The following is a 15,558-nucleotide window of genomic DNA, read 5'->3' on the forward strand; positions in this document are numbered from 1 at the left end:
TCTGGGATTTTATTTTCAACTCCTCATTTAGGTAAAAGCATACAAAATACATCAATCCCTATCTATCTCTATCTCTATCTCCTGTATATCTCTATCTCTATCATCTATATCTATCTCACAAAAGTCTAAAGGTAAAGAAAAAATATATAAAAGGAAGGATAGAAGCAATAAATGGGTGTAGGGGAGGATAAAGTTTACTATGTCTATCAGTACAAAACATCTGGACAAGAGCCTTATTTTTCAACATGCAAGGATAAATATGTTGATGCAGATTAGTTAAGTATGATTATAATGAAATATGGTTACCATTTATTGCAATATTTATTCAGAAATACATACACATATCTCTGAATTTTTGTTTCAAATCATTTTCCTTCATGTTTATTTTTTAAAATAAGTTGTGTATTACTTATTGTATTGTGTATTACTTGTTGTATTATGTTTATTTATAAGAGCAAGATGAAGATGATGATGATGATGATGATGGTGCTGATATTTTCTTTCACAGCCTTGAGGTTTCTAATTTTTCCACAAAGACTCATTTCTCTGGGATATCTCTTGATATTGAAATCACCTTTCCCTTCTATCCTTTAATGAGAAATCTGGTGTTCTAGGAAATAAGTTGCCCAGCTGCCTTATCTGTAAAACATCATTATAGTTTAGACACATTACTTACATTCTGTTTCTCATCCAGTTTTTCAGGAAAACCTGTGAGCAGCTACTTCTCCACCAGACTAAAGCCAGCACTAAAAGAATTTATAATTAACAGAACCATAATTAATTTTTCTCTCTTTATCAATTGTTCCTTTTTGTTCAAGTCTGGCCTCAGCACAATCACATAGCATTTGGGGGAAAAGATGCAGCCCAGTAATCCAGCTGCAGAAGCCAAAATAGAGAAGATCTCCACCGCCACCATGTATTTGCCTTTGGTGCTTAGGTAGGCGGGAACGAATGATATCCAGACACTGCAAAAGACCAACATGCTGAAGGTGATAAATTTGGCTTCGTTGAAGCTGTCAGGTAACTTCCTAGCTAGGAAGGCCACCGTGAAGCTGACAGCAGTCAAGAACCCCATAAAGCCAAGGACAGTATAAAAAATGGTGGTTGAACCATCATTACATTGCAGGACAATTTCTTCAGCCATGGAGTAAAGATCTGCATCTGGGAATGGGGGAGAAATTGCCCACCACACAGCACAAATTATGACTTGCACCAGGGAGCAAGATAGGACAATAGTGTAGGCTAGCCTTTTCCCCACCCATTTCCTCATTTTGGAACCTGGCTTGGTGGCCATGAAAGCAAGAACCACAATGGTTGTGTTCCCCAATATGCAAGAAAGGGCTACAGAGAAGATGATGCCAAAAGCAGTTTGCCTCAAGGGACATGTCACCCAGTTAGGTTGGCCAATGAAGAGCAAAGTGCAAAGGAAGGAGAGCAGGAGAACAATGAGGAGAATGTAGGTGAGGTTCCTGTTGTTGGCTTTGACTATGGGGGTGTCCCGCTGTTTAATGAAGATTCCGAACATCAAGGCTGTGATGAAAGAAAAGGAGAGACTAACAGTGGCCAAGGCGATTCCCAATGGTTCTTCATAGGACAAGAAATTTGCACTCTTCAGAATACAAAGATTTTGAGCTTTGTTTGGAAATTTATCTTCTGAACAATGAAGACAGTCATCTGCATCTGAAAAATAAAACATTGTTCTCTGTCTATTAAAATTGTATGAGTTAGATAAGCATTTCTTAAAGTATGGTCCAAGGACCCTGGGAATCCCAAACCCCCCCTCAGGTTACATGAAATCAAAATTATTTCCCAGATATTAATGGTATTTATAAAAAATTAAAACAATGACACTCTTCTCATTTTTTTTTAAATTCACTAAAATATACATGTTTTTTTCATGAAAAAAAAATTATGCTAATATCCAATGGGATTAATATTGTTATTCTCTATAGTTATTCTTATATGATTCAATAAATAAATATTCTACAAATGCATCAATTTTAATTTTTGATACTGTAAATATCAGTAAATATTACTGATACAGATGAAAGCTCTTTTGGGGTCCTGCATAATTTATAAAAGCGGGGAGGGGTCTGGAGAGCAAAATGTTTAAGGAATATTGAGTTAGATGAATTGTGAGTTAAGTAATGTGATTTGATTTACTCCAAATGAAGTTATGTTTTGTTTTGTTTTTTAATGTGAAGGCCTGCATTAAATGTAACAAAGTTATAAATAGGTATGATTTGTTGGAATCCAATACCCTGAAACACATAAGGTAGTTCAAGCGGATTTTCATTTATGCACAATGGATAGATGTACAGCTAGGTATGTATATATTACACATTAAACACCCCAAATACCTAAAAGAGTTGTGGGTAAATATCATGGACATGTCCCAAAGGGAGTGGCCTTTGGTTAATCCATCCTTAACCCTTTTATATACATAAAAGCAGCAGAATAGAGATGGCAAAAGGATACCAGATGAGCATGATGAAACTGGTCTGGAGATCCAGGACTAGGCTGAGAGCTAGGGACAAGGCTGGAACACACTGGGAATCCGCTGGATGGCAGCGGCGAGGGCCAGAACTGGATGCAGGGCTGAGATTGCAAGAATCAGCAGGAAGAAGATCCTCTATGGCAACTTGCACAGCAGGCATGTCCTCAACACTGGGAAACACAGGTGCTGACTCCTCTCTGGCTACAGATGAGGTTTCAGACACAGGTAAGGACTCTTCTGCTGGGGCTGTGAGATTGACGGATCAGTTGTCTCCGGCAGCTTGCTCTACGCATGTCTGCCTTTTATGCCTATCCTTCATGCACCTGTTTCCTTCTGCAGCCAATTGGGCTGCCTCCTCCTTTGCACACTTTTCTGCACATCTTTTCTGTGCACTGATTGGTGGATTCAAATCCTCCTCCAAAGTCTGGCCAATCACTGTCTGTAACTTCTCCCACACTGCTGAGTCACTTCTGGGTTTTGCTTTCCTGGTTTCTGCCTGGTAAGTTTCTGTTTCCCCTTCTGACTCAGAATGAGTTTTGCTCTCTGAGTCAGAAGCTGGCTGAAACTCACAGGTAGTTGTACCTGTTGTCATTCGTTTGGTCTTCTTTATATTTAAGTTTAGTCCCATTTTTTCACTGTGCTCTTTGACTTTTATTACTAGAGCTTGCAGATCCTTTGCATTTTCAGCTATTGGAGTGGTGTCATCAGCATAGTGAAGGCTACTGATTTGTCTTCCTCCAATTTGAAAACCATGCTCATCTACTTCTAATCCAGCTTCCCTTAATATATATTCAGCATATAGGTTGAATAAATAGGGGAGAGTATTCAACCTTGTCTCACTCCATTGCCAACCTGGAGCTTGTTCATTTCACTATGTTCTGCCTGTACTGTGGCTGACCTGCATGTAAGTTTCGCAGGATGACAATGAGATGTTCTTGGATTCCCATTTTTCTGAGCACATTCCACAGCTTGATGTGATCAATGCAATCAAAGGGCTTTCTATTATCAATGAAGCACATAGTGAGTTCTTTGGGATATTCCTTGGCTTTCTCAATTATCCAGTGTGCATCAGCAATAATGTCTCATGTTCCTCTCCCTTTTCTCAAGCCAGCTTGAACATCTGGCATCTCCTTTTCCATATGGGGCTCTAAGCTGCATCGGATGACCCTAAGCCAGCATGGGAAATTAAGGATATTGTACAATAGTTTGTACACTCCGTTAATTCTCCTTTTTGTGGGTACTGGAATGTAGACCAACCTCTTGCAATCTGTTGGCCACTATGTCATTCTGCAGATTTGCTGGCATAGCTTGGTTAGAAGCTTGACTGATTCTTCTTCTGCTACTTGCCATATTTCAGTGGGTATTCCATCAGTTCCTGTAGCCTTCTTACTTAGCAATGATTGGAGTACTGATCTAACATCATCTTTAGGAATTGAGGTTCTTGTAATTAGATAATATTGTCTAAGGTATCTTGTATGTTGGCTTCTCTACTATACAGTGCTTTTTTCATTCAAAATCTTTGTGATTCTGTACTATTGAGCTAACTGACTCTGTTATTCTTCTCAGATGATCAACTGCACAGCTGTTCCCTTGGGCCAAAGATCTAGTTCTGAGAAGAAACATTCAGGGTTCTCTCCAAGGTAACAATTTGCTAACATGGGAAGTTGCGCAAGAACAGCAACAACAAAAAAGCTGTCCTATAAAGCGCTTGAGTATTCATTTTTGGTATTTTCAGGAAGGCATCAAGACCAAGATGAAAGATGAAAGATGGAAGATCAAGATCAAGATCAAGATCAAAGATCCCTGCTTAGAAATGGCAAGACATCCTTCTCCGTTCCCTTGTATAATTCCCACATCTCTTTCCTAAAAGATAATACACTTTTTTAAATGGTGGGCCAATGTGGCTTAAAAACGAGTTCTTTGGAATATAGAAAGAAAGTATCAGGAATAAAATCTATATAATGGATATCACCTACCTGTTTGGTTTGCAATCTTTCCTTTAGGACAACGAAGGCAATCGTAGCAGCAGAATGGCTTCCCTTCTACTTTTATCCTGCTATAACCAGAAGAGCACTTGTCATTGCAAACAGAAAGGGGCCACATCTATTGATCATTAAAAATTGAAAGCTGGAATTACTTTTCAGCAGTCAAAAAATCATTGTTGTTCCAGAACTTGTATGTCATCAACTTGCTACCTCATCAAATCTTACTTGCTCCTTGCAATAAAATCAGGTAGCTCTCCGTTGATTGATGAAGGGGCAATCCCTTTGTTTAACATTCCCATAGCAACCCACTAATCTCTGTATTCAAGAAGTGTGTTCCCTCCCTTCTTCCCACTAAGACAATGGCTTTCTTCTGAGTAGGTAAGTAGAGCAGAAAGTAACTTCAGATCTATTGCTTATGAAAATGTACGTATGCCTGCATCATCATATCAATATGTAGGTTTACATTATTTCCTTTTCCTCTAATGTATAAATATCAGTGCATTCCTTCAGCCTGCAAGGGAGGCACCCACCATCTTGGTGAGCACTCCTCCAGTGTGCACTGTTTAATAAGTACTGCCGTTCAGCCTTGATTATTTGCTTTGGGTCCTACATTTCATTCCACAGAAATTGGTGTTAGCAGTGGGATTCACAATTTTTGAGCTGCAATTGGAGATGACATCAGAGAGCCCTGTAAGGATAAGTATTGTTGTGTGCTTGATCCCCTGTCCCTTTCCTGCTGCCACATGAGGGCACCAATAGAAGTGTGTGTAAGGCACTCTGTGTCTAAAAATCTTTTTTGGCTAGGGAGGTGTGTTGGATGTGTGGGGTCATTCCAAGTTCCAAGCTGCACCTGGCCTTCCTGTTAGCTTAACAGAGATGACCTGAGATGTCTAGAAAGCAAGGGGGAGTTTGGTTTTGGCAGAGTGATTGTGTCCCTTTTGTGTTGAGCTGAACCATCCCCCAAGGTTCTGCTCAAATTCCTTTTTCCCTATTGTCTCAATTGACTGAAGTTGCCTTAAGCTGCTAATAGGCAGGGAGGGAACGTGCCTGTGTGTTTCTCCTTTATGAGCTGTGAACAAAAGTGAATGGATGTATAAGAAGTCATAAAAAGCTGATCTTCACTGGTTGAGACAGCAGCCCACTACATGAATCTAAGGACCAAATAATCAGTGCAGAAAAAGGAAAAGCCAACAAAGAGGAAGAAACTGGATGCAGGCAGCAACCAGAATATCAGATAAGTAAAAAACAAGAAAAGCAACAAAAACTGAATGGGAATTAGAGTCTCCAGAAGAAGCAGTGGTTTGCACCAGGAGTGGTCAAATACAAGGAACTGTGCACAGGAAGTGGACAAATACACTGGACAACTTTCACAGGAAGAGAAGAGGTCGCAGTGGGGCTCCTTTTAACTTGAGACTGCTGGGGGCAGTCTGAGTGCCTGCCACCCCTTTCCTTGACCTGCCACCCTTGTCCTACTTCCAAAAGGATTAGGATGACCTGGCTCCAGTCGTGTGTCCTCCAGGGAGGAGCCATGGGAGACAAGAGTGGGAGTGCGCGACCCACAATAGTGTGGGCACTTCCACCTGTAAGATCTTTGCCTGTTGGAGAAGGAGCTATAATCAGCTCTGGTGGAGCAGGTCAGGTATTTGAGAGGGGGTGCATGGGCATGGTGAGGAAACCTCAGGAGCTTCCTGCTTTCTGAAAAAATCAACTGGACTGCAGGCAATGGAATCACAAAAAACCAACATGAAAAGCTAGCACAACTGAAAGTGGCCAAGACCAACAACAAGCTTGTTTAAAGAAAATCCCTGAAGGCTTGGAATGCCAGAAACCTCTTGGTTCAGCTAGGAATGGGTAAGAAACAAGGTATTTTTTAAAAAACAAAACTGGCAGAGATTTTTGGAAAATTATGGTAAACAAAATTGGTCAGAATGGGGAATTCTTTTAATGGTTGTCAACTTTCCACATCCTCTCTAGTTCCTCTTTCCGGCCCTCCTATTTCTCCAGCTACTCATACTCCTTCCTCCTGATGTTGCTGTCACTTGTCACCACTACACCTATCTCCATCGAAGTTTTAGGGTCCTTGTCTACTATGTCTCTCTCTCTCTCTCCCTCTCTCTCCCTCTCTCTCCTTCTCCTTTTAATCTTAATTCTACTTCTACTTCTACCTATATTAATTTTCAAAGTTTGAATGTTGCTAAAAATATTCTACATGAACTGATTTAGTCAGAAAGAAGATAGATGCTTTTTAAAAGGTAATATATCTCCAAGAAATTGGGGATGTACAGTCAAGGTATTTAGCAATTGAGGAAAAACTATAAAATTAATGTGATGAAAATTGAGAACTCCCCAGGTCAAAAACTTTTGGAGATATTTCAGGCATTTTATGAAAACACAGTCCTGCCATATTAATATCATGTATCTCAGTAATTTTTAAGGGCTGGTAAGGATCCTCCACCTTGTAGAAGCTAACCCAGTAGAGGTTAGCTACTTTCTCTTCAGGTATATAGTTTTTTAAACAGTAATAAAATGCCTATACCTTTTAAATATAATATCACATATTATATTAAAACAAAATCAGGAGGCGGAGGAGGAGGAGAGGGAGGAAGAGGACTGCATTCTCGTGACATGGATTGAAAATTGTCTTATTCACCCTAAGATATTCAGTTCAGGTCAGGGTTTTTTCTGCATGTGTTTGTGTGTTTGTATAAGATTTCTAACTTTATGGTGATCATGTTAATGAGTCACTTTAAGAAAGTGTCAATTTGTGCCTGTAACTCCTGAAGAATCTGTCTGAAAATGAAAATAATAATAATAAAAAAAGAAAATACATTATTTCCATGGTTTGATATTGGCACCAAAACTACCTGGTTAAACATGGTGGGCCAGATTATTTCCTCTGCAGAAATAGTAAGAAGCTTGTCTGGGGGAGCCATTGGAGTGATGTTTCCAACTTTGATTCGATGATACGACTGGTTGGGGAATGTGACCCAGTTGATAATATCAAATCCAGTTGCTAGTTCTCCTCTTTCATCAAAGGAAACCATTTCTCCAGCACTGTTGTTGAATGAAACAGTTCTCAGACACCTATGAAACTAAATGGACAAAATTGGTAGGAATGTTAAAAGATTGGAAATAATGAGCAAGTATGAATGAAAGATCTTTCTTAATCTATATGTCAGCCTCTTGAGGCAGACCAGTCAGGAAACATATTGCAAAATATCTAGTTTTATTGTTGTAGGGTATGACAACAGAAACCTGAAAGCCTGCTAGAGTTTCCCTCTAAGGCAGGGAAACTCTGCCTTAGGATCTGTTACTCACACTCCCTTCTTTCCCAGGGCTGAGTTGTTATTTACTTTCTCTTAACAGTCCTTCTAATGACCTTTGTATCCTTTGTCAATGGCATCTCTGCCCTCCTCTACATTATGTTGAGAATTTCTTTAGCATTCCCATGCTTGCAGGAAGCAATATTATCATCTATGTCAGCTGAAGCAACAGTGTTAACTTCACCTTTCATGAAATCCTGGTTATTTTCTATTGTTCTGGAACTGTGTTAGCTATACATCCCAAAACAGCAGCTGAACACTTATATGACTGGCTTTTGGATAAAGGGATATTTACATTCATTGCAATTTACCTGCCACAACTCTTGATTTAGGGTTCTGAGATCCCAAGCATTTCCTCTTTTTCTGCGTTTGGCTTTGGATGAAAGCATGGCTTGCAGAGCATGGGCCAGTGCATAGATGGCATTGTAGACACTGTAACTTTGCCCAGTTAAACTAGTTTCAAGCACGGATTCAGGAAGGGTCTCCAGTGCCTCCTCACCAGTGCATGCCTTGCCACTGTCCTCATCTAACATAGCATTTGCGAAAGAACATTCAAATGCATGTTCCCAAAACAGTCTTGTCAAACTGTCTTCTTCTTCAGAAGTCGGCTTTCTCATCTGAATAAATTTCCTAAACCCTAATATCTCCTTTGAGGAAACTGCCAACGATAGTGCCCCATGGATGAAGTCCAGACCCGTATTTCTTTGAAAGGGGAGTGATGTGAATTCCATCTGTGCTGGCATTATCCAAACTTTATCTTTTCTCTTCATTGGCATGTCCTCATATTCGGAAATATAAGGAAACATTCTAAAAACAGGCATGTCCTCATTTTCACAATATATGATCACAACGTTGACAGTACTTCTCATAATAACAATGTACATCATAACATAGCCATTAAGTTGAACCTCAATGTCATTGGTAACAGATTCCTTTGGCATTTCTTCCATGAAGTCAAAACAGATTCCTTTCTTGGAAAATATATCAAGCCTATTCTGTATAAACCTCTTTCCTTTTTCAGGGTTTTGGACAATGAGCCCAATCCATTTCCACTGGAAGTGAAGCAACAGTTGGATGATCCCCATAATTTGAAGGTCTTCATTTGGAAATAACTGATGGAAGAAAGCAGCTTCTATGTCCTCATCCATTCCTGCAGCTGAACCATATATGAGCTAAGAAAAAGGAAGAAATTGGAGCATACTTTATATTTCCAAATCAACATACTTGTCTCTATTTTTCACTATGTGTACTGTTAAAAATATTAATATTCTCCAAACTAGAGCAGAGTGGAGATAAGTTCTATGGGGATGGTTTATTTTTTCTTTTAACATGGTGACTTTCTAAAGCCTCAAAAATATATGAACTGCAAGGATGCATATGAAGTACTGGATTTTGCTGGATTTAAACACATGGTTCAGTGAAATAAGTTTCCATGGGATTAGGAGTATGCAGCTTTCTAGAAAATTGAATAATTCCTGTCTGTCCCTCCCTGGGTGAAATATAGTTAGAATATTTCTACCTTTAGTATGCTTCTAATATCAAGAATATCAAGCAATGTTGGCTATCCCTTTGTTTTGAAGGTCTCTGACACAAACCATATTCATCATCGAGAAAAAACTTTGGAATATATTAAGCTAAATCAAGTGAGTGACCAGAAATATTTTTAATAAAAAAGGGATCCATATAATTTGATTACAATTCTTCTGTTGTTTTCCAATAGTTGAATAATACTCTCCTATTCTACTTAACTATATCAATTGAATATATCAATTAAGGGATAAAACTCCATTCTGACAACTAAAAAATTGATGCTTGATATTTTGGTGAATACATAAATCTAGTCCTTCATGAAATTAACCTGAAGTAGATGAGAAAATGTACTGATATGTTCCATTGTATATCCATGTGTACTCACATTAAGAAAGGAATATCCATACATGGTATTTGGACTAGATCTACATTTAATTATACTTAGAGTCAACATGTTCCCAGGTGAGTTTATTGGGTAGTCTTTATTTCTCTTTTATTTATCACTACACGCAAACCACAGATGATTGCCTAAATGTGTGAATGATTTGTGGGACTTGACTCCTTTCTTTCAGGGATAGGCCTTACCTGTGATATTATGTCATTGCTCAAGGCATCTTACCTTGTGGTCTATTTCTTAATTCTTTTCCTTTTTTACCATTTTCTATGTCCAGACAACAAATCTTCTTTAGCATAGCAATCTTTTAAGAAAACATCTTACCTGTGGCATCTTGTAAATGCTCAGAATATTTGACATGAACTGGCCAATGTAAGCATTATGTCCTGCAATCACAGATATTACATTGTCCTTGAGATCACACTTGTAGTTCGGGATGAACCTTCCCTTGGTAGAGAGGAGCTCCATGGAAGCGAGATAGATCCATCTTGCCAGGACATAGCTATTGGAGATGTGGACACCGAGGGTGATATTAGGTAAGATCCAGGCATTTCCATTGATTTCTTTGATTGCAAGTTCCAAAGCCAAGATGTGCTGGTAGTTTTGCATATGGAACCTGAAATAAGTGTTAGAACATTCATTTCCAAATCTGGAATTGGCTGCATCCTCATTTATGTTTTTTATCACACAAGATTAGATTATACAGCCCATAAGCACTGAAGCAGGTAGGTACCTTGGCATTTAGGCAAGCCAGTTCTTCAAATATCTGTCTAAGACAACCAGTCTCAAGACAGAGGGCAAAGTTTTGTAACAATAGATATAAAACTCTCCCTGGAATACTGGGCTGTAACACTCCACTTCTTTTCACCCATTGGAGATGGCCCTAAATGTCATGGTGATGGTCAGGGCTGAACTGCAAAATGGAATAATCAACAATAATTAACAAAGTTTTCCTTAATTAAGGGGTCCTGATTTAATTTTACCTCCTACCCTAATCTTCTGCTCCACCATTTCCACCTCCTCTTTGTTTTCCTTTTTCTTCTTCCCCACAATTTTCTTTCTCAGTGTATTGAAAAAGGAAATTCAATTGTCACCCTATTATACTTTAAGACACTGGAAATTTCTGAGAAGAATTTGATACAATAGCTGCATGCAGGACTAACTGCACTCATGCAACCTTCTACAGCTGATCACTATTATGAAGCAATGGGGTTCCATTGCATACATTATTATTTTGTACTTCACCTACTTATAGCCACATGAAAAAGAAATGTGCTAAAATTAACCTAATATCTACTAAAATATATATCAAGGAGTGTGTTGGAAGCTATCAGAATAAAAACACATTTAAAAATATCTTGTGTAAGAAAAATCAGATGATAATTGAAGTAAGAATAGTGATATTAAGAAGAAAGAGAATTAATAATACAGCAAAGGCAATCTAGGATTCATCCCCCACCGTAATTCAGCCATGCCACAGACTTTATTACTGTATTTGCATTGCTTAGAACGAGTAATTACATACATGAAATCATCAACCAGTTCATCTGATGGATTCCTTGTGAATGTTACTTTTTCAGACATCATGTAAATTTGAGAAGAAATGCCACCAATGACCAAATCTTCTGAATGGTACTGCTTGTGCTTAATAAGCGGCTGGTTTCCTACAGAGCATTTACCAAGAGGTGTCTCACATTCTACATGCAAGAAAAACATTGTTGCAGATGCAAAGAAAAATACCATCCTGCAGACCAATTTATCTCTCAGCCACCTCTTCACTCTATTAGAATTAGGCATGTGAAATACGTCAACCTGATATATATTATTCCAGGAGGCTGCTCTTGCATCAGAAGTGGACTGCCTTAAAAATCAGAATAAAACGTCTTTGCCGTCCAGCTGTTCCCCCGGGTGTGTGTGTGTGTGTGGAGAATATTGTATTTTTGTTGCTGTTGAAATACATTATTTTGTAATATTTTCTGTAACTCCTTAGAGATTGAAAATAATATTGGATAATTGATAATGATTGTACAGAGCTACACATGCTCAGATGCATATCCCAATCTGTGATACACAGGGAATTGTAACTGGGAATTATGGACAAAATAGTAGTAGCAGGGGAAAAAAAAAACTAAATTAGAAGAGTTAGAAAGTTTCCTTCCTTCCTGTACTTGGTTTTCAAAGGGAGAAAATCACTGAATTCAAATGGAAATTTCAGTCATTATCTATCTATCTATCTATCTATCTATCTATCTATCTATCTATCTATCTATCTATCTATCTATCTATCTAATTTATCCCTCCCCACCTCTTCCCATCGGGGGACTCTGGGCGCTTTACAACAATCAATAAAAACCATAACCATAAATACAGAGAGTAAAATACAGTAATAAATAATATAAATAGAAGTAAAAATAAAGAATCATAGTGGTGAAGAATCTAAAGCAGTGCAAGTGTGGGAGGTGTGGTGTATAGCAACCATCCCCATGTAGATCTTTTCCCCTCTCCACCCCAAGCATAGTGACAGAACTAGGTCTTCAGACTCTGCCGAAAGGCCAGGAACAATGGGCTAATCTCACCACCGGGGGCAGCATGTTCCACAGGGCAGGAGCTACTGGAGAAGGCCTGCTTCCTGGACCCCGCCAGATGAAATTCTCTTACAGACGGGGTCCGTAGCATGCCCTCTCTGCACAATTGGGTGGGACGGGTTGATGTAATGGGGAAGAGGTGGTCCCTCAAGTAACCTGGTCCCATGCCATATAGGGCTTTAAAGGTAATAACCAACACCTTGAATTGGACCCAGAAGCAAACTGGTACCCAATGCAGCTCGTGCAGCAGTGCTGTTATATGTGCCCTTCTGGGGGCACCAAAAACAGCTCATGCAGCTGCATTCTGGACCAGCTGAAGCTTCTGGATACTTTTCAAGGGTAGCCCCATGTAGAGTGCATTGCAATAGTCTATCTGAGAGATAACAAGGGCATGAGTGACTGTTCGAAGGGCCTCCTGGTCCAGGAAGGCCCATAACTGGTGCACAGCACGTAGCTGCACAAAGGCTCTCCTGGCCATGGCTGCCACCTGCTCTTTGAGCAGGAGCCGTGAGTCCAGGAGGACCCCCAATTTACGCACCAGGTCTGTCTGGGGCAGTGCAACCCCATCCAGAACCGGAGATGTTAATGTCCCAGATACAGAAGAACCATTAACCCACAGCCACTTGGTCTTACCAGGGTTCAGTTGAAGCCTGTTGTTCCCCATCCAGGTCCCCACAGCCCCCAGACACTCGGAGAGGGTAGTCACAGCATCACTTACTTCACCCAGGATGGAGATATACATTGGAGTATCATCAGCATACTGATGATACCACACCCCATGGTGACAGATGATTTCGCCCAGCAGTTTCATGTAGATGTTAAAAAGGAGAGGGGAGTGTACTGATCCCTGTGGCACCCCACAAAGAAGGGGCTGTGGGGCTGATCTCTCCTCCCCTGTCAACACTGACTGGGATTGGCCCTGGAGGAAGGAGGTGAACCAGCGTAAGACTATGCCACCCACCCCCAACTCCCTGAGCCACCCCAAAAGAATACCATGGTTGATGGTATCGAAGGCCACTGACAGATCAAGGAGAGCGAGGATGGATGCACTGCCTCCATCCTGCTCCTGCCAGAGGTCATCCATTAGCGCGACCAATGCAGTTTCCATCCCATAACTGGGCCTGAAACCTGAGTCAAAGGGGTCTAGATAATCCGTTTCCTCCAGGACCCTCTGGAGCTGCAAAGCCACCACTTTCTCAACCACCTTCCCCAAAAAGGGGAGGTGGGAGACTGGACGAAAATTGTCCAGAACAGTAGGGTCCAGTGATGGCTTCTTGAGGAGGGGGTTTACCAACACCTCTTTAAAGGTCACCGGAAACACCCCCTCTCCCAAGGATGTATTAACCATCGCATGGACCCAACCACATGTCACCTCCCAGCCTGCTTTTACTAGCCAGGAGGGACACGGGTCTAGATGGCATGTGGTGGCATTTACTGTCCGTAGGATCCTGTCCACTTCCTCAGTGGCCAACAGGATCAAACTGCTCCCAGATAACTGGGTAAGCCTGTTCCCCTGGTATCTCTCCAGACTTCGCCTCATACCTGGAGTCCAACTTGGAGCGGATCCGAGCAATTTTGTCCTGCAGATGCTCAGCAAATTCCTCTGCATGGCCCTGTAGGAGGGTCACTGAACTCACCTTCCCCAAAAGGGATCAAGTGATCTTAAACAGGGCCATTGGGCGGCATTCTGCAGATGCAATAAGAGCGGAGAAATATTGATGTTTCTCCACCTTTATCACCACAAGGTAGGCCTTAATGGCGGCTTTTACCTGTGTTCGGTCAAATGTAGTCTTTGACTTCCTCCAGCGGTGCTCTAGGCATCTCTTAACCCTCTTCAGAACCCTCAACTCCTCTGTAAACCATGGGGAGTGCCAGGTTCGATGAGACAAGAGAGGCCGCACAGGCACAATCCTGTCCAAGGCCCTGGCTGTCTCTCTATTCAAGGCTGCAGCTAGGGACTCTGCTGGACCATGCAGCAGATCACCAGGTATAACCCCCGGCTCCCTCTGAAACCCTACTGGGTCCAGCAGTCCCCGTGGGTGGACCAATAGAATGGGTCCTGCCTCCCTGCGGAGGAGGGTGGCATAAGAGAATCTCAGGGCCACCAGGGTGTGGTCTGATCATGACAAAGGGAACAGCTGTAACTCTCCCCTCAGATCACATTGCCATTGCTCCGACAAGAAAATCAAGTCCAGGGTGAGGCCACTGTCTCGAGTCAGGTCCCGAATTATCTGAGACAGGCCCATGGCTGCCATGGTAGCCATGAACTCCTGAGCTGCCTCTGAGGAATGCCCCAAGGATGGCAGGTTGAAGTCCCCCAGAACCAAAAGCCTGGGGAACTCCACCGCCAGCCCTGAGATGGCCTCAAGCAGCTCAGGCAGGGAGATTGCCATGCAGCAGGAAGGTTGGTACAGCAGCAACACTCCCAACTGTTCTCAGGAACCCAACTTGAAAAACAGGGTCTCATAGTCAGCCACTTGTGGAGCAGGGCCCCTGAAGGCCACAAGAGACTCTCGGATGACAACAGCCACCCCTCCTCCCCTGCTCTGGGATCTCGGCTGGTGCCATACCATAAACCCAGCTGGTTTAATTATGAATTAAATAACAAATTAAATCAAATTAAATTCTGTTAAATTAAATTTTGATCTCACTCTTGAGAAGTGTCTTTCTTATGACCATTGGAAAAATATCTCTGAACATAATCAGTTAGACCCAGTAACTGATGTATTAATTATGTGCCATCAAGTCATTTTTGACTCTAAGCAACCATGTAGATAGATTTTCTCCATGATGGTCTCTCCCTAACGTGGTAATACCCACATGGATTTAATGGCAAATTCATAGCTTTGCTGTAATTAGACATTCTAGATATATGTGCAAAAATGTATGTTTAACCTAATCTTAATTGAAACTCAAATAAATAACCTGAGTAACTGAAGAAGGATGTTCTATAGGTTCTGATATCTAAGTATGGATTCAGTGTGTATTTCTGTAGGAAACAACATAATTAGACTAAATTGACAAAATAAGCAGAGAAGGGGCAGTATTATAAGCTTCCTTTCCTAGATACTTTCCCACTTATAGGCACCACTCTCCTGTTGGCCACCACATATTGCAAGAGTCCTTTGCATGAGTTGTGTATCAGCCAGGTAACCTAAATCACCAAGAGTCATACAATTTAAGCTAAGCTGCTCATACTTTACTATGTCTTTGGGACTGCTGGTTCTCCCAAGGCAAGGAGTAA

The 15,558-nt window shown here is 41.0% G+C and overlaps 1 protein-coding gene across 1 annotated transcript; it reads right to left on the reverse strand.

Moving 5' to 3' along the window:
* Positions 1-718: 718 nt before the first annotated feature.
* On the reverse strand, positions 719-11,445 carry LOC134496971 (vomeronasal type-2 receptor 26-like). Its single transcript, XM_063302686.1, has 6 exons — positions 11,255-11,445; positions 10,054-10,231; positions 8,117-8,977; positions 7,347-7,574; positions 4,474-4,600; positions 719-1,680 (listed from the first exon to the last, which is right to left on the reverse strand). Exons 1-6 carry the CDS (start codon positions 11,443-11,445, stop codon positions 719-721), a joined length of 2,547 nt encoding a protein of 848 aa, XP_063158756.1.
* Positions 11,446-15,558: the final 4,113 nt, after the last annotated feature.

This window comes from Candoia aspera, chromosome 4 (assembly GCF_035149785.1).
Source record: "Candoia aspera isolate rCanAsp1 chromosome 4, rCanAsp1.hap2, whole genome shotgun sequence".
NCBI classification, from domain to species: Eukaryota; Metazoa; Chordata; class Lepidosauria; order Squamata; family Boidae; genus Candoia; species Candoia aspera.